Source organism: Erythrolamprus reginae, chromosome 3 (genome assembly GCF_031021105.1).
Source record: "Erythrolamprus reginae isolate rEryReg1 chromosome 3, rEryReg1.hap1, whole genome shotgun sequence".
NCBI lineage: Eukaryota > Metazoa > Chordata > Lepidosauria > Squamata > Dipsadidae > Erythrolamprus > Erythrolamprus reginae.
Window position 1 is genome coordinate 256,414,165 of NC_091952.1, and position 25,586 is coordinate 256,439,750.

At 43.1% G+C, this 25,586-nt stretch overlaps 1 protein-coding gene across 3 annotated transcripts in view; it reads right to left on the reverse strand.

Annotated features, from left to right (window-relative positions):
- Positions 1–14,436, reverse strand: part of ARHGAP39 (Rho GTPase activating protein 39) — a 150,181-nt gene extending 135,745 nt beyond the window's left edge. For all 3 annotated transcript variants that reach the window (XR_011558768.1, XR_011558767.1, XM_070748376.1), the window contains exon 1: positions 14,349–14,436. Coding sequence is in view for 1 of the 3 variants with exons in the window: in XM_070748376.1 (XP_070604477.1) it covers positions 14,349–14,359 (11 nt within the window). In the remaining 2 variants the exon portion in view is untranslated. The remainder of the gene's footprint in view (positions 1–14,348) is intronic.
- Between the last annotated feature and the right edge of the window lie 11,150 nt (positions 14,437–25,586).

The window sequence follows — 25,586 nt, forward strand, 5'->3', positions numbered from 1 at the left end:
AAGAGGGAAGTGTTTTTAATAGGAAAGTGAACACAAGAACAGGGGGGCACAATCTGAGGTTAGTTGGGGGAAAGATCACAAGCAACATGAGAAAATATTATTTTACTGAAAGAGTAGTAGATCCTTGGAACAAACTTCCAGCAGACGTCGTTGGTCAATCCACAGTAACTGAATGTAAACATGCCTGGGATAAACATATATCCATCCTAAGATAAAATACAGGAAATAGTAGAAGGGCAGGTTATACGGACCAGGAGGTCTTTTTCTGCCGTCAATCGTCTACGTTTCTATGAATGAGGGAGGAAGGAAAGAAGGAAGGAAAGAAAGAAAAAGAAGGAAGGAAGGAAGGAAGAGAAGGAAGGAAGGAAGGAAGAGAAGGAAGGAAAGAAAGAAGGAAAGAAAGAAGGAAAGAAAGAGAAGGAAGGAAGATAAAGAAGGAAGGAAGAATCCACAGGAACTGAATTGAAACCTGCCGGGGGTAAACATAGATCCATCCTAAGATAAAATACAGGAAATAGTAGAAGGGCAGATTAGATGGAGGTCTTTTTCTGCCGTCAATCTTCTATTTTTCTATGTTTCTCTTTTACTAGTATCATGTATACAAATATTATATCTTTGTATACCACCAATACATACTTGACAAAACAAACAAACAAATAAATAAATAATTTTAATAGAGGGTGAGGAAGCTCGGAGGGAAAACAACCCCCAATATCTGGATGCTCCCATCTCCCCTGAAATCTCAAGACCCCAAGCAAGCACAACGGATTGCGTAATAAAGGTCTCGTCTGATAACGCATTTGGCAAACCAAAGCCTCTAACTCCACGTGATGATGGCGTTGACAGCATTGTGGGTTCATACTTCATACCAGATCTTTCCAGTCAAACAAAATGTACCATACTTTTAATTTAAAAAAAAAATAACATTCTTAAAAAAGATTCACTCCCACAGCCTAAACACACTTCGGTGTCAGGCGTTTGACAAATCTCGTAGCAACGGAAATCAGACAGTATCTGTTTCGAATGTTTTGGGTTTTTTTAAATGTCGAGTAGAAGAGAGGAGTTAAATCTAAAGAGCTGCATGAGAATGGTTACAGAATTCTGGGAGCTGGTGTCCATGTATTAGAGCAGTGATGGTGAAGCTTTTATGGCTTGGGCGCCAAAAGGGTGCACACATGCACGATAGCGTGTGCGATAGAGTTCCCACATCCCCAAATCCATAATGCAATTTATATATTTATAAATTATATATGTGTAGAAGATTGTTCTGAGTTCGGGTTTTACCCCGTGTAATATGCAACGCTTCGGTAAAATCACATTCACCATCATCAGGCTGAAGTTGTTAGCTTCGTGCTGCTTTGAATATAGTTATTCAATATTTTATATATATATATATATATATATATATATATATATATATATATATATATATATATATATATAGTATATATAGATATCAAAGAAATAAAGGGAGCACTCAAAGAACACATCCTAGATCTGAATGAATGAAATATTCTCATTGAATGCTTTGTTCTGTAGAAAGTTGAACGTGCTGACAACATGTGAAATTTATTTATTTATTTATGGGACTTATATGCTGGCCCTCTCCGTGGAAATTGATTGAAATTAATTGTCAATCAGTGTTGCTTCCTAAGTAGATTGTTTGATTTACTTATGTTGTGTTGTTTAAGTGTTCCCCTTTTTTTTTTGAGCAATATATGTGTGTGTGTGTGTAAATATATACATACATACACACACAGTATATACACACACATACACTGTGTGTATATATATATATATCAACAAAGCAGTGGAAGTGATGTGCTGGTGTCTGGAGGCTGTTGGGGCCTGGATGGGTGTCAACAGACTCAAGCTCAACCAGGATAAGACGGAGTGGCTGTGGGTTTTGCCTCCCAAGGACAATTCCATCTGTCCATCCATCACCCTGGGGGGGGGGGGGGAATTATTGACCCCCTCAGAGAGGGTCCGCAACTTGGGCGTCCTCCTCGATCCAAAGCTCACATTAGAGAAACACCTTTCAGCTGTGGCGAGGGGGGCGTTTGCCCAGGTTCATCTGGTGCACCAGTTGCGGCCCTATTTGGATCGGGACTCACTGCTCACAGTCACTCATGCCCTCATCACCTCGAGGCTCGACTACTGTAATGCTCTCTACATGGGGCTACCTTTGAAAAGTGTTCGGAAACTTCACATCGTGCAGAATGCAGCTGCGAGAGCAGTCATGGGCTTCCCCAGGTATGTCCATGTTACACCAACACTCCGCAGTCTGCATTGGTTGCCAATCAATTTCCAGTCACAACTCAAAGTGTTGGTTATGACCTATAAAGCCCTTCATGGCATCGGACCAGAATATCTCCGAGACCGCCTTCTGCTGCACGAATCCCAGCGACCGATTAGGTCCCACAGAGTGGGCCTTCTCCGGCTCCCGTCAACTAAACAATGTTGGTTGGCGGGCCCCAGGGGAAGAGACTTCTTTGTGGCGGCCCTGACTCTCTGGAACCAGCTCCCCCCAGAGATTAGAACTGCCCCTACCCTCCTTGCCTTTCGTAAACTCCTTAAAACCCACCTTTGTCGTCAGGCATGGGGGAACTGAGATATCTCCCCTGGGCCTATATAATTTATGTATGGTATTTTTGTAGGTATGTCTGCTTAAAAATGGGGTTTTTTAACTATTTTAATTTTAAATTGTAAATTATTAGATTTGTCATGAACTGTTTTATTGTGTTGTGAGCCGCCCCAAGTCTACGGAAAGGGATGGCATACCAATATAATTAATTAATTAATGTGCGCGTGTGTATATATATGCTGTATATAGATTTCTGGCAATGTTTTGACGAGGTCCCACTCGTCATCTTCAGGCTGGTGCTTTTGTCCTTGTGCTAGGCGAACAGGGTGTATCTCTGAAACTTACATGGGAAGAAACCCGGATATGTCAAGACCTTCATACCTGTACCCATGAAAATCTACGAAAACATATATATGGAGTGGAGTGGAATGGAATGGAATAGAACAGAATAGAATGACACAGTTGGAAGGGACCTTGGAGGTCTTCTAGTCCAACCCCCTGCTTAGGCAGGAAACCCTACACTACTTATCCAACATCTTAAAATCTTCCAGTGTTGGAGCATTCACAACTTCTGGAGGCAAGCCGTTCCACTGATCAATTGCTCTGTCAGGAACAACGTTAAAGTTCTAGGTTTCTTCTCTCCTTGATTAGTTTCCAACCATTGCTCAACTGCGGTTGTAAGTCAAGGACTACGCTAGACCATCAATAGCTAAATCTGACCAGCCTCGGTCCTAACCTCCTGCGCCTTGCTCATCCGCCCAGTGTGAGTAAAAGTGCAGCGCGTACCAAGCCATCTGAGATGGTTAAAAAAAAAAAAGAAACATGAAAATTGAATTCTGCAATAATAGGATATTAACATGTTTAAAACAGCTAAAGTGGATCTATGGGGAGGGGGAGAGAGCAAAAAAAAATAACTGTGAGCAAGCAACACATTAACAGGGCTGTTTGCATTAAAGTCATAAAACACTGTTTATGGTAGCTATTGTCTAAATAAAGGCAACAGATGCTGTATTTTATATCGAAATTGAATGCCGGGATCTTCAGAGGACTTAATATCTAATTAACAGGGAAAAGAAAGGAAAAACCTCCCTTTCTCCGGCTGAGTTCCCAACGGTTTCCTTCCTAGCAGCCATAGAAGACCATTTTTTCTCCCAGGAAAAAGTCCAGAAAGTCTCGGCCCTGCCTGTTTGCCCCCTTGCGCCTGGGCAGTCAAAGTTTTTTGTGGAGAATGCTGACGTTGGAACCTCTTTGGACCATCTCAGGATGCTCTTTGCTCTGGTATCATACTGGCTACCAAGACGCCCTGTGGCCCTGGACCTCTGGAAAGGAGGAGGCGACCCAGAGAGTTACAGAGACAGACAGACAAATGGGATGGATGGATGGACGGATGGATGGATGGACGGATGGATGGATGGACGGATGGATGGATGGATGAACAGATAGATGACAAATAGAAGAGAGAGAGGCACACACAGAGAGATTGGATGGATGGATGGATGGATGGATGGATGGATTTTTTATTTTTTTTATTATTAGATTTGTATGCCGCCCCTCTCTGAAGACTCGGAGCGGCTCACAACAACAAAACAGTACAAACCCAATGGTTAAAACAATTTAAAATCCTTAATATAAAAAACAATCATATATCTCATCATAGTTCCCTCTAAGCTGAGCAGTGAGCAATCGCTCACTTAAAAATCACCATCAACTCAGAGTTTTCCAAACCTGCCCAGAAGCCGAGAGGGAAAGAGTGAGAGGGAAGGAGAGAGAGAGGAAGAGAGGAAGAGAGAGAAACAGATAGAAAAAAGAGAGGAAGGAAGAGAGAAAGAAAAAAATGGGAGTAAGGAAGAGAGAAAGAAAATCAAAATCTAGTTTGAAACTAGCTCAACTATTTAAGTGGCATTTTGATATTGACAGAGTTGCCCTATTATGAGCTCACTGTTATAGACACACAGGACAGTATTTTATTTTGAAATTCTCTGAGGCAAAACAGGGTGGGGTTTTTGTTTGTTTGTTTGTTTGTTTATTATTTCTGTGCCGCCCAGTCCCAAAGGGACTGCCGCTCAGACACTATACTTTTCCGCCCACCCCCCAAAAAATTAGAGGGAACACTGCATCTCATACAAACCATACATAAAACGGAAACGGCCCAGGGGAACCAATTTCCCCATGCCTGATGGTAGAGGTGGGTTTTCAGGAGTTTGCGAAAGGCAAGGAGGGTGGGGGCAATCCTAATCTCCGGGGGGCGGGAGTTGATTCCAGAGGGTCGGGGCCGCCACAAAGAAGACTCTTCCCCTGGATGGATGGATGGATGGATGGATGAACGGGTAGATTAACAGATAGATGACTAATAGATGAGAGAGAGAGGAGGAGAGAGAGACACAGATTGGAGAGACAATAATAATAATACAACCTAGAGTGGTGGTGGTGGGGTTTTTTTCAAACTGAGAAAGCCAGTTACATTTTTAGCCCGCTACGGAGAACGCTCTTTCGCTGGTGTGTGTGTCACACACACACAGAAGTCATTTATATTCAGGCAGAGTTAAATGGTCGATATATACAACCACACGAGACAGAAGGAGAAATGTCAACGTTAAAGGGGGGGGGGGATGGAGGCGGCACTGCAGCGATTGATCTACGTGAAACAAAAACAGGAGACGGGATTAAAGTGGACGGTTGGCTTTGTGGTCTTCCGGTGCGATATCTCCAAAGGGAAACAGGTACGACCATCCTTTCCCTTTCAAGAGCAACACAGGTATACACAGGTATAGAGTAGATTGGAATTCTTTCTCGGCCAAGTGTGATTGGACACACAAGGAATTTGTCTTTGGTGCAGATGCTCTCAGTGGACATAAAAGAAAAGAGACATTCTACATTTAAATTTACATCGGACCAGAATATCTCCGGGACCGTCTTCTGCCGCACGAATCCCAGCCACCAGTTAGGTCCCACAGAGTTGGCCTTCTCCAGGTCCCGTCAACAAAACTATGTTGTCTGGTGGGACAAAAGGGAAGAGCCTTCTCTGTGATGGCCCTGACCCTCTGGAATCAAATCCCCCCCAGAGATTAGGATTGCCCCCACCGTCCTTGCCTTTCCCAAACTCCTTAAAACCCACCTCTGTCGCCAGGCATGGGGAAATTGATTCCCCTGGGCCATTCCATTTTATGTATGGTCTGTATGAGATGTATGATTGGTTTTTATATTAAGGGTTTAAAATTGTTTTAACTTTTGGATTTGTACTGTTTTGTTGTTGTGAGACGCTTGTTGACTTCGGAGAGGGGCGGCATGCAAATCTGCTTAATAATAATAAACCAAAAGTACACATATACACACTGGGTGAAACCAGGCTTAATAGTAGTTAACTATGAGAGGGATCTTGGTGTCTTAGTAGACAATCAATTAAATACGAGCCAAGTGTGTAGCAGCAGCCAAAAAAGCCAATGCAATCCTAAATTGCATTAACAGAGGGATACAATCAAGATCAAGTGAGGTACTAATACTACTCTATAAAGCCTTAGTAAGACCACAACTGGAGTACCACATCTAGTTTTACTTGCCACACCATAAAAAAAGATGTTGAGACTCTAGAAAAAGTGCAGAGAAGAGCAACCAGGATGATCGGGGAACTGGAGACTGAGAAATATGTTGAATGGTTGCATGGCTACTCTATGAAAGAGAAGGAGGAGGCTAGACAGGATAGCCGTCTTCCATATCTGCCGCAAAGAGGAAGGGGTCAAGCTATTTTCCAATGCACCAGAAGGCCCGACAAGGAATAATGGATGGAAACTGACCAAGTCTCAAAATGGGTGAGCAGTGTGGTCAGGCGGTAGGGAAAGCAAGTAGGATGCTTGGCGGCATAGCTAGAGGTGTAACAAGCAGGAAGAAGGAGATTGTGATCCCCTTATATAGAGTGCTGGTGAGACCACATTTGGAATACTGTGTACAGTTCTGGAGACCTCACTTACAAAAAGATATTGACAAAATTGAATGGGTCCAAAGACGGGCTACAAGAATGGTGGAAGGTCTTAAACATAAAACGTATCAGGAAAGACTTCATGAACTCAATCTGTAGAGTCTGGAGGACAGAAGGGAAAGAAGAGACATGATCGAAACATTTAAATATGTTAAAGGGTTAAATAAGGTTCAGGAGGGAAGTGTTTTTAATAGGAAAGTGAACACAAGAACAAGGGGACACAATCTGAGGTTGGTTGTGAGAAAGATCAAAAGCAACGTGAGAAAATATTATTTTACTGAAAGAGTAGTAGATCCTTGGAACAAACTTCCAGCAGACGTGGTAGATAAATCCACAGTAACTGAATTTAAATATGCCTGGGATAAACATAGATCCATCCTAAGATAAAAATACAGAAAATAGTATAAGGGCAGACGAGATGGACCATGAGGTCTTTTTCTGCCATCAGTCTTCTATGTTTCTATGTTTCTAAGGAGAGATTCTTCTGACAACAGTGAGAATGATCAACCAGTGGAACAGAAGTTGTGTTCAAAAGTTGTGGGAGCTCCAACACTTGAGACTTTCAAGAAGAGACTGCCATTTATTGGAAATGGTATAAGGTGGGTCCCCTACTTGAGTGGGAGGTTCATCTAGATGACCTACAACCTGTCAATCTGTAATCTAATATAGTGTTTTTCAACCTAGGTAATTTGAAGACACGTGGACTCCAAGTCCCAGAATTCCCCAGCCAGCTGGGGAATTCTGGGAGTTGAGGTCCATGTGTCTTCTTCTAGTTGCCAAGGTTGGGAAACAGTGAGCAACCCAGAAACCATCAGGCAACACCCAAATGATGATTATTATATATTCTGATCACCTAGCTTTATTACTAATGTTAGAAACACTATATCAAATCATGCAAAAAAGCCAATGGATGAATTGTTGTAGGTGGCAGCCCTAAACTTCAAACTTTTCCGACCCTCAGGTGTAAACTAAGATTGGGCCTTCCTTTTTTTGCGGATGGTTGAATGGGTAAATGGATGGATGGATGGAGATATGAGGTGGATGATAGACGGATAAATAGACAGGCAGACAGATAACATAGAGATTGATAGAAATACGGAAGGATGACATGGATGGATGGAAAGAGACAGATGAGATGGATGGATGGATGAATATAGGTGAATAGATATAGATAAATAGAATTTATTTATTTATTTATTTATTTATTTGATTGATTGATTGATTGATTGATTGATTTGATTTCATTTGTATGCCGCCCCTCTCCAGAGACTCGGGGCGGCTAACAGCAACATGAAACAGCATATAACAATAATCCAATACTAAAAACAGTTAAAAACCCATTATTATAAAAAACCAAACATACCTACAGACATACCATGCATAAAATTGTAAAGGCCTAGGGGGAAAGAGTATCTCAATTCCCCCATGCCTGGCGGCAGAGGTTGGTTTTAAGAAGCTTACGAAAGGCAAGGAGGGTGGGGACAATTCTGGTCTCTGGAGGGAGTTGGTTCCAGAGGGCCAGGGCCACCACAGAGAAGGCTCTTCCCCTGGGTCCTGAAAAGCGACATTGTTTAGTTCACAGGACCCGGAGAAGACCCACTCTAACTGGTCACTGGGATTCGTGTGGCAGTCCTTGAGATATTCTGGTCCGGTGCCATGAAGGGCTTTATAGGTCATAACCAACACTTTGAATTGTGACCGGAAACTGATCGGCAACCAATGCAGACTGCGGAGTGTTGGTGTGACATGGGCATACCTGGGAAAGCCCATGATTGCTCTCGCAGCTGCATTCTGCACGATCTGAAGTTTCCGAACACTTTTCAAAGGTCGCCCCATGTAGAGAGCGTTGCAGTAGTCGAGCCTCGAGGTGAATAGAAATATGGACAGATGAGATGGTTGGAGATATATGAGATCTAGATGATAGATGGATAAACAGACAGACAGACAAGACAGAGATTGATAGACCCATGGAAGAATGAGATGGATGGATAGCATCCACCTCGGTGGTGCAGTCGTTAGAGTGCAGTACTATAAGTTACTTCTGCTGACGACCGGCTGCCAGCAGTTTGCCAGATCGAATCTCAGTAGGCTCAAGGTTGACTCTGCCTTCCATCCTTCCAAGGTCGGTAAAATGAGGACCCAGATTGTTGGGGGCAATAGGCTCACTCTCTGTAAACTGCTTAGTTTACAGAGCACCGTGAAGAGGTATATAAGTCTAAAATGCTAATGCTATGAATATAGGGGAATGGATGTAGATACATAAAATAGAAATACTGTATGTATCGACAGATGAGATGGGATGGATGGATATAGGTCTAGGGATGGATAGGATAGAGATAGACAGATGGATGAGATGGAGGGAGGGATGGACAGATATAAATTAACAGATGGGTGGGATGGATGGGTTTATTATTTTTGTATATGTTCACATTATTAACTATTTTGGAGTGTCACTGTATTGTAGAAAGGCAAACCATTAGTCACTAAGTACATCAATAAAATCATGATTTAATGGCAGTGGCTGCTATGCAAATAAGTGTGTCTCAAATGATTTGAGCTGAAATGCTTTTTTTTGATCCCATGCAACGAAGAATGTCAAAATGTATGCACACACATCCATAAACACACCCAGCAAAACATACCCAAGGAAGCAAACTAAAAAAAAAACATGGGAAAGGAATGTTATTTCTTTCTTTAAAAAAAGACTTTTCAGTATAAATCTCCTTTAAAAAATAACCCCCCCTTGCTTCTAACACTTTCCATTTATTCATTTGTTTTAGACTGCCCCATTATATTACATTGAATTCCTAAAGCACATTCCTGACACAGAATGAATGTTAATATAAAGCATTGAATGACTAAACAATGCCGTCTGGCGGGACCTAGGGGAAGAGCCTTCTCTGTGGCGGCCCCGACCCTCTGGAATCAACTCCCCCCGGAGATGAGGACTGCCCCCACCCTCCTTGCCTTTTGTAAACTCCTCAAGACCCATCTCTGTTGTCAAGTTTGGGGGAATTGAGACACTTTCCCTTTGCCTATGTAGTTTCTGTGCACAATATGACTGTGTGTATGCTTTTATTTACTGGGGTTTCTCTTTTAGATTTTTTATATGCTTAATTGGTATTTTAGATTCTAATTATTAGATTTGTCATTATGTATTGTTTTTATCACTGTTGTGAGCCACCCCGAGTCTACATACAAATCTAATAAATAATAATAATAATAATAATTGAAAAGAGCCAATTTGATTAAGATATTGACCCACAAACTGGGAGACTGTGATTTCTATTCCTACTGTAGGCACAAGAAGAAAATGGGGGACTTTGGGCCAATCACCAGGAGAAAGTGAGTTCTAATCCCGCCTTCGTCATAAGAGACAGCTGGGTTACCCTAGGCCTGGGGTGGGCAAAGTTAAAATAATTAAAAGTTTTAAAATAATTTAAAAATCCTTATTAAAGACCAAACATACACACAAATAAACATACCATGCATAAATTGTATAGAAACATAGAAGTCTGATGGCAGAAAAAGACCTCATGGTCCATCTAGTCTGCCCTTATACTATTTCCTGTATTTTATCTTAGGATGGATCAATGTTTAACCCAGGCATGTTTAAATTCAGTTCCTGTGGATTTACCAACCACGTCTGCTGGAAGTTTGTTCCAAGCATCTACTACTCCTTCACTGAAATAATATTTTCTCATGTTGCTTCTGATCTTTCCCCCAACTAACTTCAGATTGTGCCCCCTTGTTCTTGTGTTCACTTTCCTATTAGAAACACTTCCCTCCTGGACCTTATTTAACCCTTTAACATATTTAAATGTGTCGATCATGTCCCCCCCTTTTCCCTCTGTCCTCCAGACTATACAGATGGAGTCCATGAAGTCTTTCCTGATACGTTTTATGCTTAAGACCTTCCAGCATTCTTGTAGCCCGTCTTTGGACCCGTTCAATTTTGTCAATCTCTTTTTGTAGGTGAGGTCTCCAGAACTGGACACAGTATTATTCCAAATGGGGTCTCACCAGCGCTCTATACAGTGGGATCACAATCTCCCTCTTCCTGCTTGTTATACCTCTAGCTATGCAGCCAAGCATCCTATTTGCTTATATAGGCCTAGGGGGAAAGGAATATCTCAATTTTATTCTTAGAGCCATTTTAAATCTGAACGGTCACTAAACGGATAGTTGTAACTTGAAGATTATCTCCCTGAGACACATTGTTCATCTTGAGGTAATAGCCGAGGCGAGATGCCTTCAATCTCCTTGTTTTAATCCTTGCATAAAAATCCAAGGACTCCCATAAATCTCTAACGGGACCTTTAAAATTTTAAGGACTTTTTAATTTAAATTCAAATTCACCTTTAGAGACCACAAACTCCCCAATCGGGAGGACTTTCCACCTTCTGCTTCGCATGAAGGCCAAAAAATGTGAGGAAAACTTTCAAGCGAGAAATCTCTCATCCCTTTCGCTCCAATCCCATCCACAGAACAAAAAAAATATCCGCTACAGATCTATCCGAGTTAATAATCCTGGCTTGACGGTCTCAAAGTTTGTCCTCTAATCATGACCACAACCGACCCCAAAGTTTTCGTTCTTAAGCAGGACGGTCGTTAAGTGAATCTTGCCCCGTTTTACGACCTTTTCTGGCGTCGGTCGCTAATGGCGAACCGTCATAAATGTGAGTCAGCTGTCACACATCTGAATGTAAATCAGGGGGATGCTGCTGTGGTCACAATGATGGAAAAAATGGTCACAAGTCACTTATTTCCGACGCCGCTGCGAACAGTCACCGACTGAACTATTTCATAAGTCGAGGATTACCTATGAAAGGTTTCTTCGGTTCAAAGAGAGCAACGCATTTTTGAATAACACTGGTCAACACACACACAAAAATCATAAGCAAAGGTAATATGTCTGTTTTATGGAGGTTGATGTGCGGATTCCAAAAAATATGCTTAGTTTTGCTCTATCACATACAGTTTCTGATATAAAATTATTTTCGTTATCATGTCATTTACACATTTTCAATGCATGTAATAATTACAGTTTCCTTTATTTATTTATTTATATTTATTTATTATTTGGATTTATATGCTGCCCCTCTCTGAGGACTCAGGGAGGCTAGCTGATGAGGCCAAAATAAGGCTGAAATAGATCTATCCTAGTCTCCCTTAATTTTCAAATTCAGCAAAAAAAACATATATATATATATATACACACACACACACACATATATGTATCACATGTTTTTGCTGAACTTTTAAAATTAAGAGAGAGAAAACATATATATATCTATATATTTCTCACATGTTTTTGCTGAATAGGATAGCGCTATTTCGGCCTTTTTCTGGCCTCATCAGCTAGCCATACCCTTACTGGGATTTGATCCAGGGGCTTAGTGGAATTTGACCCAACAGAAAATAACATATATATATATAAACCTACAAAAACAAATATATATATATATATATACAGCAAAAACATGTGAGATTTACACACACACACACACACATATATATATATATATATATACACACACAGCAAAAACATGTGATATATAGATATATAGATATATATATGAGATATTTCCTATACCTTATAATAACGACGCTGCTCCGTGGAAACTATACCTGCTACAGAAAAACTATCTACATTTTTGAAATCAGAACAAAAAAATGATTTAAAGTACAAGGTCAACTGCGACGATTGCAAAAAAAAAAATATTTTTGGGGGGACACCTGTGTAATTGACCCAGCAAAGAGAAAAGTTGGACTTGGGGCCAGATTCTTCCCCCACCAGCACCACCACTCCAATACCCCCTCCCCCAATCTTATTTATCTATGTACCTAATTCATAGGCCGCCCTAAATACCTGAAATCAACCACTAAATTTAAAGCCCTCGCATGCCAACTGCAGGGCTGTCGTTCTGCCCTCTCTCCCCGGCAATTAGCCTCCGAAGGCACAGGTGCAGAGCCAGGCAGCATCTTGCTAGCGCCGTTCGCACTCAAAGCGACAACCGAGGACCACATTGAGCCAGGCTCGCTCCGCGGAACCACACAGGATGCGCACCACCCGGAGAACGAAGCAGCGGCCGGGATCCAGTTGGCACCTTTCCGAAGCTCCTCCGGCAGTTCCAGCAGTAATAACGGCGGTGTCAATTGGCCCGGAGAGGCAACCCAGGCTCCAAGCGAGCCACCTGGCCTCTTTGGCGTACAAGCCAAGATCAAACCCAGTCTGTTGCGAAGGGAGGGGGGCTTAAGAGAGGCCAAGCACGATTCCCCCATCCATCCACCGAAAAATAACCGAGAGAGATGCGCAGGCGACGGATTTGCAAGCCTGGAAGGCGAAGGAGAGAAATGGGCCAGCTGCACACCCATTCTCGCCCTTGGGTGCTCCCGAGCGTGTAAAGGAGCGGGCTAAGCCTCTGACACACACACACACACACGCATGTACGCACCCCACCCCGGCGTGCCAACCTTTGCCCTCTCACTGCGCCAGCAGGCCGCTGCAGCCCACCAGAGCCACCAAAGGCAGGTGCCCACATTCGGTGGGAAGAGCGCTACCGCCTTCTTAAAGGTCCGCGGTGCACCCCGCTCGTCCTTCAGAACTCCTTCCAATGATGGGGGGGGGGTTGGATCCAAGCAAGGGGCTCCCCCCTCCCGCCGCCTTCCTTCCCCACTCCTCTCCTTCCACCCCTCCCTCCCTCCACCCTGCAGCCTCCATGCTTTGCACATCTCCGCAAGAGCTTCCATCCATCCGCCCTACACACACACACCCCCCTCGGGGACCCCCTCCCCGAGGAAAAAAGACCCCCCCCCCAAAAAAATAAACAACCTGGCCCCACGGCCCCCAACCCCACCAGGTTTGCAAAAAATAATCATTTCAATTTCAAAAAAACAGGGCCGCAGGAGCGATGCAACACCAGCCTTTTGCAATGGGCTTCCCAAAATCTAGGGAAGGGAAAAGGGAAAGACACCCCTTAAATAAACCCACCCACCCAATTTTTAAAGCCAGATTCTCATTCTCCTTCGCACACACCCCAAAGATGCGAAAGCAAAGCAATCTGGCAGGGTGGGGAAAGGGGGGGGTGGAGAGAGGAATCGACACCTGCTGCAAAGCGATGGGTAAAAAGGCAGGTGGTGTGCCAAGGAGGGAGGGGGGTCCCTCCAAAAAAGAGGGACATCCCCCCCCCAGGGAAAGGGAGGGAGGGACAGGGAGGGTTAAGGTCAGGAGGAGGAGGAAGAGGAGGCAAGGACCAGGGGTTGCAGGAGTGACCCCCCTTCCAGGGAGTAACATGGAGGGGGGGCATGGGACTCTCCCCCCCCATGCAGGAAGAAAATGGGGCCCGGGAGAGCATCGAGAGGGTCCTAAAGGGTCGACCACCCCCTTTTGGAGGAGGAGGGGAAGATTGGGGTGCAAGGGAGGGAGGTGAACCCTCAATGCTGGGTGGGGTTCGGGCTGGGGGGGCCCAAGGGGGGAAGATTTGGAGCCCCCCCCCTTAGTTAGAGAGAAGGGGGAATCGAAGGGGGGGAGAGAAAGATGGGTTTCTTGCAAAGGAGCCAAGGCTGTGGATGATGGGACCTCGGGCGCATGAAGCAGGCAGCTCAAGGGCAAAAGGAGGGGGGTATTCCAGGTGGGGGAGGGGGGTATTCCTGGTGGGGGAGGGGACCCCCTCCCCTCAAGGAGAGGCGGGAGGGGGGGGGTCGCAGCTCCATTCCGGTGGGGGGGTCCCCCACAAGGCGGGAAAAGGGCTCTCGCGTGAGGCGGAGGGGGGGCTCCTTTTTTCCTACCTCTCCGCCATCTTCGTCCCGGGCCGGCGGGGTGGTCACCGGGCGCGGCGAGGGGCGGCGGCCCCCGCCCGGCAGCCCATGGCCCCCGCCCGGCAGCGCTGCGGCTCCCCGCTCCGCCGCCGCCGCCTCCCGGCCGCCGACTGAGTGGAGTGGCCGCCGGCACGCAGGCTCCGCCCACCCTCCTCTCCCCCCCACCACCTGCCGCGTCTCACCGTCACCACCGACAACCGGCCGCAGCCAATGGCGTCGGGCGGAGGGCGGGGCCGAGCCCGGCCGGGAGCCGCCCTCTCCACAACCTCTGCCACACACCCCCGCCCGAGGCCTCACGGGAGGTGTAGTCGCCTGCGCCGGTGGCCATGTTGGGCCTGGGAACTGGCTATAGGATAGAGGCGCTCTGCTCATGCTCAGAAGCCTCTCCGTTAGTGTGTCAGTCATTCTTTGAAAGGTTTACATGGTCTGTTCCTGCGGGTTGCTCTAGGGGCCCTTAGTCCGTGCGAATTGCTTCTGTTCACATTAAACTATGATTTCAGCTATCGTGGTTTGTTGGTTTCCTTGGTGCTGATATTGACCTGTAAACAATGGTGTAGAATTAGAAGAGAATCACAATTGAGAATGGAATAGAATAGAATAGAAAATACAATGAATAGAATAGAATATGGAAAGAATACAATGGAATGGAGTAGAGTGGAATGGAATAAAATAGAAAATACAGAGAAGAGAAGAGAAAATACATAGAATAGAATAGAAAATAGAATAAGAATAGAATAGAATAGAAAATAGAATACAAAATGCAGAGAATAAAATAGAGAATAGAATAGCATCATAATAGAGAATAGAATGGAACAGAGCAGAATAGAATAGCAGAGTTGTGAGGGACCTTGGAGGACATCTAGTCCAACCCCACCCACCTACCCCTGCTCAAGCAGGAGATCCTAAACCATTTCTGACAGATGGCAGTCCAGTCTCTTCGGGGACTAGATGACAAGCAAGCTGGGTAGGGACCAAAACCCAAGATTTAAGAACTGCGGTCACTGCATTCTTTCCCGCCAAAACCATCCCATTATTGCTTTGCTGTTTACACCACATACAGAAGTTTAGCCAAAGAAAATAGACCTCACTGCAGAAAGCAGCCACTTTTAAACTACCGGTAAGCTTTTGCCAAAAGTGCTTTTTTAAATTGGACTTTCGCTGTCGGATGTTTTGCTTCTCATCGAAAAAGCTTCTTCGGTTCTTCAGAACTGGGAAGCTTCTTGGATGAGAAGTGAACTATCATCAAGGAAAAAAGAAAGTCCAACTGCCTTTTGAAAAAAGCATTTTGGGGACAATCATAGCCTGGATCATTGAGAATCTCCATGTACATTAAACTAAGGTTTGTTTGAACAAGTTATATTTGGCAAAGTTTGTGCAGTAAAAAGTAACAATCCACATTGTTAGTATGGTCTTTGCTAATGAATGAAAATCCCTCTTGCTTAACTAATTTTCTGCATGTTTAGGAATAATGTTTTATCCCAAGGACAGGAAGAAGAAGAGAAGAGTAAATAACGAAAAATATGTATATTTGGTAGCAATTGTCTTTCGTTTACAATGCAGTTTACAAAATACTGTTTGTAGGAATATTTTCAGTAATTGCACAGTTGGAAAAGCAGTTAATGAAGTTAGAGAAAGAAAGTGAGTGAAACTGGGTGATAAAATATTATTGACCACCAACTGAAAGTTGGACTTTGAAGAAGTAATATGGGAAGAATATTGATGCCTTTCACCTTGGGTGCTGGAGGAGACTTGAGAAGACTTTGGATAGTCAAGAAAACAAATCATGGCCAATAGAAGAGAATATTTGTAATTCAGGGTTCATCTGTAAAATCCTGGCACTCTGTGCAAATGACTGATTTCTTGCAGGATGTTTAATGACCCAACTGGGCAACATCATCAGTTAAAGAAAGGAATGGGATTTTTGCAGGGAGGAGGAAGAAGAAGAAGAGGAAGACAACCAAAGGCAAGGTAGATTAACTCAGCTACAGTGCACCATTTGGAAGACTTAAAAGACCAGGTTAGGGACAAATCATCCTGGTGAAAAATCTACTTAATGTGATTGGTAAGACTACGGTAACTTATAAGGCACATAATCGATCGATCAATTGATGATGTAGAATAGATAGAGCTATAAATACTCAGAGCGGCCATGTCTGAAGGACAGAAAGATCTTGGCTAGAAGAAACCGGAACAATTTCAGAACAGGATTATCGACTGATTGATGATCAATCAATTAGCTGACTTTTACTCAATAGAACAATGGCATTTGTACATATGTGAAACAGATACCAACAAATCAGACTAAAACATTAAACTTTAATAGGCTGGTTAAAGAATCCATCTTAATTACTTTACCAAGGGAAAACCAAGAGAGGTGTGAGTAAATTCTGGAACCAGGAATGGAACAGCAGATGGAATCAGTTCATCAACAGATCTGCAATTCTCCTCTTCTCTTCTCTTCTCTTCTCTTCTCTTCTCTTCTCCTTCCCTCCCTCCCTCCCTCTCTCTCTTTCTTTCTGCTTGCATTCTGGGTGAAGATGCTCAGTAACAGAATAAGGTGAAGTGACACAGAACATGTTGATTTATTATTTACTTTTATTTATTTATTTATTTTATTTTGTCCAATACATAATACACATTGAAGAGAATAGATATGTAGTAATATAAATAAAGAAAAGAATAGAAAAAAAAAGATATAAAAGTATAGGTGAACATATTTGAAAGGAAGAAAAGATAAATGTGATAAGGAGAGACAATTGGACAGGGGACGGAAGGCACACGGGTGCACTTATGCACGCCCCTTACTGACCTCTAAGGAACCTGGAGAGGTCAATCGTGGATATTCTAAGGGAAAAATGTTGGGGGTTAGGGGTTGACACTACTGAGTCAGGTAATGAGTTCCACGCTTCGACAACTTGGTTGTCAACTATTTGTCAAAACATGTACAAGATAGCAAGTACAGTACTGGTATAAACATAAAGATTAGCAAAGTAGCTACAGTAAGTTTGGACAATAGGACAGTAAGACAGGGGTGGTAGTCACTGTGGCGCACTTAGGCACGCTCCTTACAGACCTCTTAGGAATCGGGTGAGGTTGACTGTAGACAGTCTAGGTTTTGGGGGTTTGGGGAAGAAACCCCAGAGTCCGATGTCCTCTCCCCACAGAGGAACCAGGACAAGAACATCTCTTCAAAGATCCTGAGAAAGAGCGCAGAGAAGAGCAATAAAGATGATTAAGAGTCCGGAGGCTAAATTGTCTGATGGGCAGTTGAGGGAACCAGGTATGTTTAGTCTAAGGAAGAGAATGCTTGAAGGAGACATGGCAACATCTTCCAATACTTGAAGGATTGTCCCAGAGAAGAGGCCCTCCTCAATATATTATCCGTAACACCTGAGGGCAAGAGAAGAAGCGACGGGTGGAAGTCCTTCAGAGGGAGATCCAACCTGGAGTTGAGGAGACATTTCCTGATAGTGAGAATGATGATCAAAGTGTTGGTTATGACCTATAAAGCCCTTCATGGCATCGGACCAGAATACCTCCGGGACTGCCTTCTGCTGCACGAATCCCAGCGACCGGTTAGGTCCCGATGTCGTTTGGCGGGACCCAGGAGAAGAGCCTTCTCTGTGGCGGCCCCGACCCTATGGAACCAGCTCCCTCCAGATATCAGAGTTGCCCCCCGCCCTCCTTGCCTTTTGCAAGCTCCTTAAAACCCACCTCTGTCGTCAGGCATGGGGGAATTGAAATTTTTCCCCTTCCCCCTAGGCTTATAGAATTTATACATGGTATGCTTGTATGTATGATTGGTTCTTTAAATTGGGGTTTTTTAGATTATTTTTAATATTAGATTTGTTACATTGTCTTCTTTATTGTTGTTAGCCGCCCCGAGTCTTCGGAGAGGGGCGGCATACAAATCAAATCAAATCAAATCAATAAATAAATAAATAAATAAACAAACAAATAAATAAATAAATAAATAAATAAATGTCAGTAAGGGGTCATTAAGGGCCGTGCATAAGTGCACCAGCGTGCCTTCTGTTCCCTGTCCTAATGTTTCTCTAGTATCATGTATATAAACATTGTTATATGAGGGTTGCCTAGAAAGTAATGCACCACATTTTTTTTCTTCAACAATTATTTATTGAACACAATGAAATGTACCCACAAAGATACTACACCAGAAGAGCCCTTCACTCCTCCACCAGAAACAGAACACCATATGAAACTAGACTTGCAATCCTGGGTCTAGAAAGCTTACAACTACGATGCCTTAAACATGATCTGAGTATTGCCCACAAGATCATATGCTGCAACGTCCTGCCTGTCAACGACTACTTCAGCTTCAACCACAACAACACAAGAGCACACAACAGATGCAAGCTCAATATTAACCGCTCCAAATTGGACTGTAAAAAATACGACTTTAGTAATCGAGTTGTTGAAGCGTGGAACTCATTACCGGACTCTGTAGTATCATCCCCTAACCCCCAACATTTCTCCCTTAGACTATCCACGGTTGACCTCTCCAGATTCCTAAGAGGTCAGTAAGGGGCATGCATAAGTCCCATCCCCTGTACTATTGTCTCTCCTATATCTCATATATCGTATCTACTATTCTTCTATTCTGCTCTTCTTGTACTACTCTCACAATATCCTTCTATTCTTTAATTGATATACTGTATTCTATTTCTAAATTTTCACTTCTATTCCTTCTCTAATATATTTTACTCGAGTATAATCTCTATAACCTTCATTGTGTATTATTGTGCATTGAACAAAATAAATAAATAAACAAACAAATAAACAAATAAATAAATAATAATAATAATTTATTAGATCTGCATGCCGCCCCTCTCTGAAAACTCGGGGCAGCATGCAAATCTAACAAATTATTATTATTGTTGTTATTATTATTGTTGTTGTTGTTATTTATTTATTTATTTATTTTGTCCAATGCACAATAATACACAATGAAGGTTATAGAGGTTATATTCGAGTAAAATATATTACAGACCTCCCATTTTCCTTCCAGCCCTAAGATTCTATTCTATGAACATTACCATTTGATAGGAATCGTTAGATCAATGCTGGGTACAGGGACTTCTGATAAGCCACTCTTAATCGCTCCTGTGCAAACCACCTCTGTGGAGTGACAGGTCCAATTTTCACCTGAGATGGATAAGGACAGGAGTCAATTCACAAGTTTCACCATGCAGAGGTGTGAAAACGAGGATCGGTGATGCAACAGGTTCATGAAAGTTACGGGGAACCAGTTTTTATGTCCCCTGTAATTCAGGGGTCTTACATAAAATTAGGGTTTGGCTTCAACTACAACGCAACAGATACAAATTCAAAGTAAACCGCTCTAAGCTCGACTGCAGGAAATACGACTTTAGTAACCAAGTAGTTGATGCATGGAACTCACTACCTGACTTTGTAGTATCGTTACCTAATGCCCAAAACCTTTCCCTTAGACTATCCACTGTTGACCTCACCCGATTCTTAAGAGGTCAGTAAGGGGCATGCATAAGTGCACCAGTGTGCCTACCGTCCTGTCCTAACGTTTCTCTCTTATTAGTATCATGTATATAAATATTGTTATATCTTTGTATATCACCAATACGTACTTGACAAAACAAATAAATAAAATAAAAATAAATGTCTTTTTCCTGCTGATGGATTTTATCCCCAACTCCTGGGTTTCGGTGCTTCTCAATAATGGCAATTGTTTAAGACGTGTGGATTTCAATTCCCAGAATTCCCTAACCACTCTGCTGGGAAGTTTTAAAGCGTGCCAACTATAGGAGAAAGATGGCAACCACTGGGGGTAGAGTCAAAAGAGGCATCAGCCTAGAATCCCTGCATTGCCACAAGTGAATTAAGTTACTGAAGATTGGACTTAATCCCTGGATAGTTCAGTGGATTTGCAGCTGGCTGAAGCATAGACATCAGAGAGTTATTGTTAATGGCGAGTATTCTGAGCAGAGACAGGTTACAAGCGGTGTGCCACAAGGGTCTGTTCTGGGTCCTATTCTTTTTAATATGTTTGTGAGTGACGTAGGGGAAGGTTTGGTAGGGGAGGTTTGCCTATTTGCCGATGACTCTAAAGTGTGCAATAGGGTTGATATTCCTGGAGGCGTCTGTAATATGGTAAATGATTTAGCTTTACTCGATATATGGTCAAAGCAATGGAAACTGCAGTTTAATGTTTCCAAATGTAAAATAATGCACTTGGGGAAAAGGAATCCTCAATCTGAGTATTGTATTGGCAGTTCTGTGTTAGCAAAAACTTCAGAAGAGAAGGATTTTGGGTTCGTGATTTCTAACAGTCTCCAAGTGGATGAACAGTGCAGTCAGGCAGTAGGAAAATCAAGTAGAATGCTTGGCTGCATAGCTAGAGGTATAACAAGCAGGAAGAGGGAGATTATGATCCCCTTATATAGAATGCTGGTGAGAGCACATTTGGAATAATACTGTGTTCAGTTCTGGAGACCTCACCTACAAAAAGAGATGGATCAAATTGAAGGGGTCCAAAGACGGGCTACAAAAATGGTGGAAGGTCTTAAGCATAAAACGTATCAGGAAAGACTTCATGAACTCAATCTGTGTAGTCTGGAAGGAAGGGAAGTAGGGGCAGGGAGGGTTAGACTACATGACCTCAACATGACCCTCCAACTCCAGCAACAGCTGATTGGTATGAGCCCCAATTTTCTCAACCTGCTTTTGCGGGGGTGGGGGTGTATATGAAGACCCCAAGAACATTATAAGTCTAAGGAATTAAATTAAATTAAACTGTCTACCCAATCCCCCCCCCCGCCCCCAATTTCGGCGAGCCCCCCATTCTCTTGAAGAAGCACAGCCGGAATTCTTTCTCCGTGGGGATTTCAAAGGCTTGGCTAAAAGCCCATGAGGCCACCGTGGCCTTTGGGGCCTGTGATGCGGATCAGTGACTAATCAGGAGATGCTTGCATCTCTCACCACGACAACCGGTATCGGCGTTGCCATGGAAGCAGGCGGGAGGGGGGGATTGGGTCCCTTCCCTTCCATTGGAGTAGTTGAGTAAAGTGTTTAGTCGCCTCTTCGATAGCGACAGTTGTTGGCAAGATGTCGTTCTAAGGTTTTGCTGTGGTTTTCCCATTGGAATATTGCTAGAAAGGGAGCTAAGAGGTCTTCTAGTCCAACCCCCAGCTGAGGCAGGAGGAGAACCCAGACCCGTGATGGCGAATCTATGGCATGCCTATGTTCTTATTCTATCCAATTCCATTCCATGTTCTTATTCTGTTCTATTCTGTTCTATTCTATTTCCTGTGTCCTTATCTATTCTATCTTCTCTTCTCTTCTGTTCTATTCTAATTCTATTCCCTCTGTTCTTATCTATTCTATCTTATCTTATCTTATCTATTCTATTCTATTATGTTCTATTCTATTTCCTGTGTTCTTACCTATTCTATCTTCTCTTCTCTGTTCTGTTCTATTCTATTCGAATTCTATTCCCTCTCTTCTCATCTATTCTATTCTATTTTATCTTATCTATTCTATTCTATTCTATTTCCTGTGTTCTTATCTATTCTATCTTCTCTTCTCTGTTCTGTTCTGTTCTATTCTATTCTAATTCTATTCCCTCTGTTCTTATCTATTATATCTTATCTATTCTATTCTCTTTGCTGTGTTCCTATCTATTCTATCTTATCTTCTCTGTTCTGTTCTGTTCTATTCTATTCTAATTCTATCCCCTCTGTTCTTATCTATTCTATTCTATTCTATTTCCTGTGTTCCTATCTATTCTATCTTCTCTTCTCTATTCCATTCCGTTCTGTTCTATTCTATTTGGTTTTGTTCTGTTCTGTTCCATTCTATTCTATTCTATTCCATGTTCTCATTCAATTCTATTCTATTCCATGTTCTTATTCTATTCTATTCTGTTCTATTCTAATTTGCTCAGCCCCCTGTTCTTTTCCTCCCTTTAAAGGTGGCATTAAACCAGCAGCGAACAAACCAATTATAACTCAGAAGGTGGAACGATCCGTCCAGCTGTTTGTTCCTAAATAATGGAGATGACGGCCAGCAGGTTTTTCTCTTACACAGATGTGGAAGTTGCAGAGGCTGCAGAATCCAAGAAAGTGTACCAAGACTGGGCAACCCCCAAGCAGCACGAGAGGGCTGGCGGCACAGGTGCCAACGCTGCCCTTGAAGCTCCACCAGTTTAGCAAGAGGTTGGGCCATCAATCTTTGCCTCCCGATAAATATCCCGGTGGGGCTGGAAGCCTTTAAGGCAGGACGGAGGCTGCTGTTCCTGCTAGCTGCTTTTTATGCCTCTCCTTTACAAATGGAAGACTCTATAGCATACAGAATAGAGAATATAATGAAATAGAATAGAAATGGAAATAGTAGAAATCAAAATAATAGAAACAGAAATAATAGAATAAGGAATAGGAATAATAGGAATAGGAAGAAAGAGGAGGGGAGAGGAGAGAAGAGAAAGGAAGAGAAGAGGAAGAGGAAGAGATTAATGAAAAATGGGATGGGAAGGGAAGAGAAGAATGAAGAAGAGAATGGGAGAAGAGAGGAGAGAGGAGGGGAACAGAGGGGAGAGGAGGGGAGGAGAGAAGAGAAGAATGAAGAAGAGAAGAGAAGAATGAAGAAGAGAATGGGAGAGGAGAGGAGAGGAGAGAGGAGGGGAACAGAGGGGAGAGGAGGGGAGGAGAGAAGAGAAGAATGAAGAAGAGAAGAATGAAGAAGAGAATGGGAGAAGAGAGGAGAGGAGAGAGGAGGGGAGGAAAAGAGAGGGGAGGAGAGGAGGGAAGAGAAGGAAGGAAAAGGAATAGAATATTATTTATAGGCCAAGTGTGATTCAACGCACAAGGAATTTGTCTCTGGTGTAGAACATAAAAGTTATAAATCATGAATCATACAATACAACCAACAAAGGGATAGTTGTAAGGTAGGTAATAGCAGAAGAATAAGAGCAGTAGAGTCCTACTGCGTGATTAGATCTATTTAAGCACAAGACTGGGTTCTCCTATGGGAAGAGAATATTTGCTTTGGCCAAGTGGGGTAGATCCACAGAGAATTGCTGGGTGTGGAAAGGAAGCCCCAGAGAAGGGAAGATTGCACAAAATCTACATGCAACTCTCCCCCTCCTGCAACTGGGTGCTCCAGAGAAGGATGAAGAATTCCAAAGCCTTTGGGGTCTTCTGTAGCCTTTGCCCATCTGGTGCCCTCAAATGTCTTGGATTAGGGCTCCCACCAGCTTATCCTGCAGGGTTCAGAATAGGTGGGAAGTCTTTTTTATGAGGGGGAGGAGGGGAGAAGGGAGGGGGGAGGACAGGAAGGGAAGAAGGTAAATGGAAGGTAGAGAAGGGAAGAGGGAGGGGGAGGGGAAGAGAGAGGGGAAGAGAGAGAGGTCAACCGTCTGTGGATAGTCTAAGGTAAAATCCCCCCCCCCGTGCCCCCCTGTTCCCAGGATAACCCTGCTCCCCCTGAGCTAAACCTTCTGAACTTCTCTCTTGCTTCCACATTGGATGGGAAATTTTCGGTTCTCTGGGGCTGGCTTGGGGCGTCCTTGCCGAATCTCCCCCTCCCCATCTTCAAGGGCTCTTGGTGACCGAGCCTGGAATGCGAGGCAGCCTTCGGAGGGAGGGAAGACGGGGGCGGCCGACTCAAGCCGGCTTTGTCCCATCAAGAATAGGTCCTTTCAGGACCAGCCATCTCTCTGGCATCCATTGTGTGGAGTTAATAGGATGCACTGCCCAGCTGGTGGAGAGTTGGGCGCTGACCGGTTGCTGCCTTCTGGCTGGACAGTGGCATCCGAAGGAATATTGTCCTTGGAGCAAAGAAAGGCCTTTTCAGGAAAGCCTCAAAACTGCCCGCCCACAAAGCTGTCTTCTTAGGGTTTTTTATATTTATCATTACTTTTCTTTCTATGTTATCCATTTATCTACCCATCTGACCCAACTGTGTGTCTACCAATTACTCTCTCTATCACATCTATCTCTATCTTTCATCTATCTATTTTTTTTAATTTTTTTTAATTTATTTTATCAAACAATTACAGGGTGGTAATTTGTAGAAATAAAACATTAGATAAGTAATGATAAAAAGTAACAAAAGAAGACAATAGGACAGGGACGGTAGGCACAGTGGTGCGCTTATGCACGCCCCTTACAGACCTCTTAGAAAGGGGGAGAGGTCAATGGTAGATAGTCTAAGGTTAAAGGTTTTGGGGTTAGGAGTAGAAACCCACAGAAGTAGTGCATTCCAGGCGTTGATTACTCTGTTGCTGAAGTCGTATTTTTGCAGTCAAGTTTGGAGCGGTTGACATTGAGTTTAAATCGATTTCGTGCTCGTGTGTTGTTGTGGTTGAAGGTGAAGTAGTCGTTAACAGGTAGGATGTTTTGGTATATGGTTTTATGAACTATAATTAAGTCGGAACGGAGACGATGGAGTTGTAAGTTGTCTAAACCAAGAATTTCAAGTCTGGTGGAGTCAGGTATTTTGTTGTGAGAAGAGGAGTGAAGGACTCTTCTTGTGAAATATTTCTGGACTCTCTCAATTGTGTTGATGTCAGATATGCAATGTGGGTTCCATACAGGTGAGCTGTATTCTAGGATTGGTCTGACAAATGCTTTGTAAGCTCTGGTTAGCAGTTCAAAATTACCACAGAAGAAGCTGCAAAGGATTAGGTTAACAACTCTTAAAGCCTTTTTGGCAATGTTGTTGCAGTGGGCTCTAGGACTTAGGTCATTGCATATGAGTACTCCAAGGTCTTTGACAGATTGAGGATTATCAATAAGTTCAATTCCTCCACGTTTATATTTAGTATTCTGATTCTTTTTACCAATATGTAAGACAGAGCATTTAGTGGTGGAGATTTGAAGTTGCCAGGTTTTAGACCATTCTGCTACGTGGTCACGGTCTTTTTGAAAGGTCGGTCTATCTATCTATCTATCTATCTATCTATCTATCTATCTATCTATCTATCTATCTATCTATCCATCTATCCTCTATCTATCTATCTATCTTTATCTATCTATCTATCTATCTATCTGTCTGTCTGTCTGTCTGTCTGTCTATCTATCCATCTATCCTCTATCTATCTATCTTTATCTATCTATCTATCTATCTATCTATCTATCTATCTATCTATCTATCTATCTATCTATCCTCTATCTATCTATCTTTATCTATCTATCTATCTATCTATCTATCTAT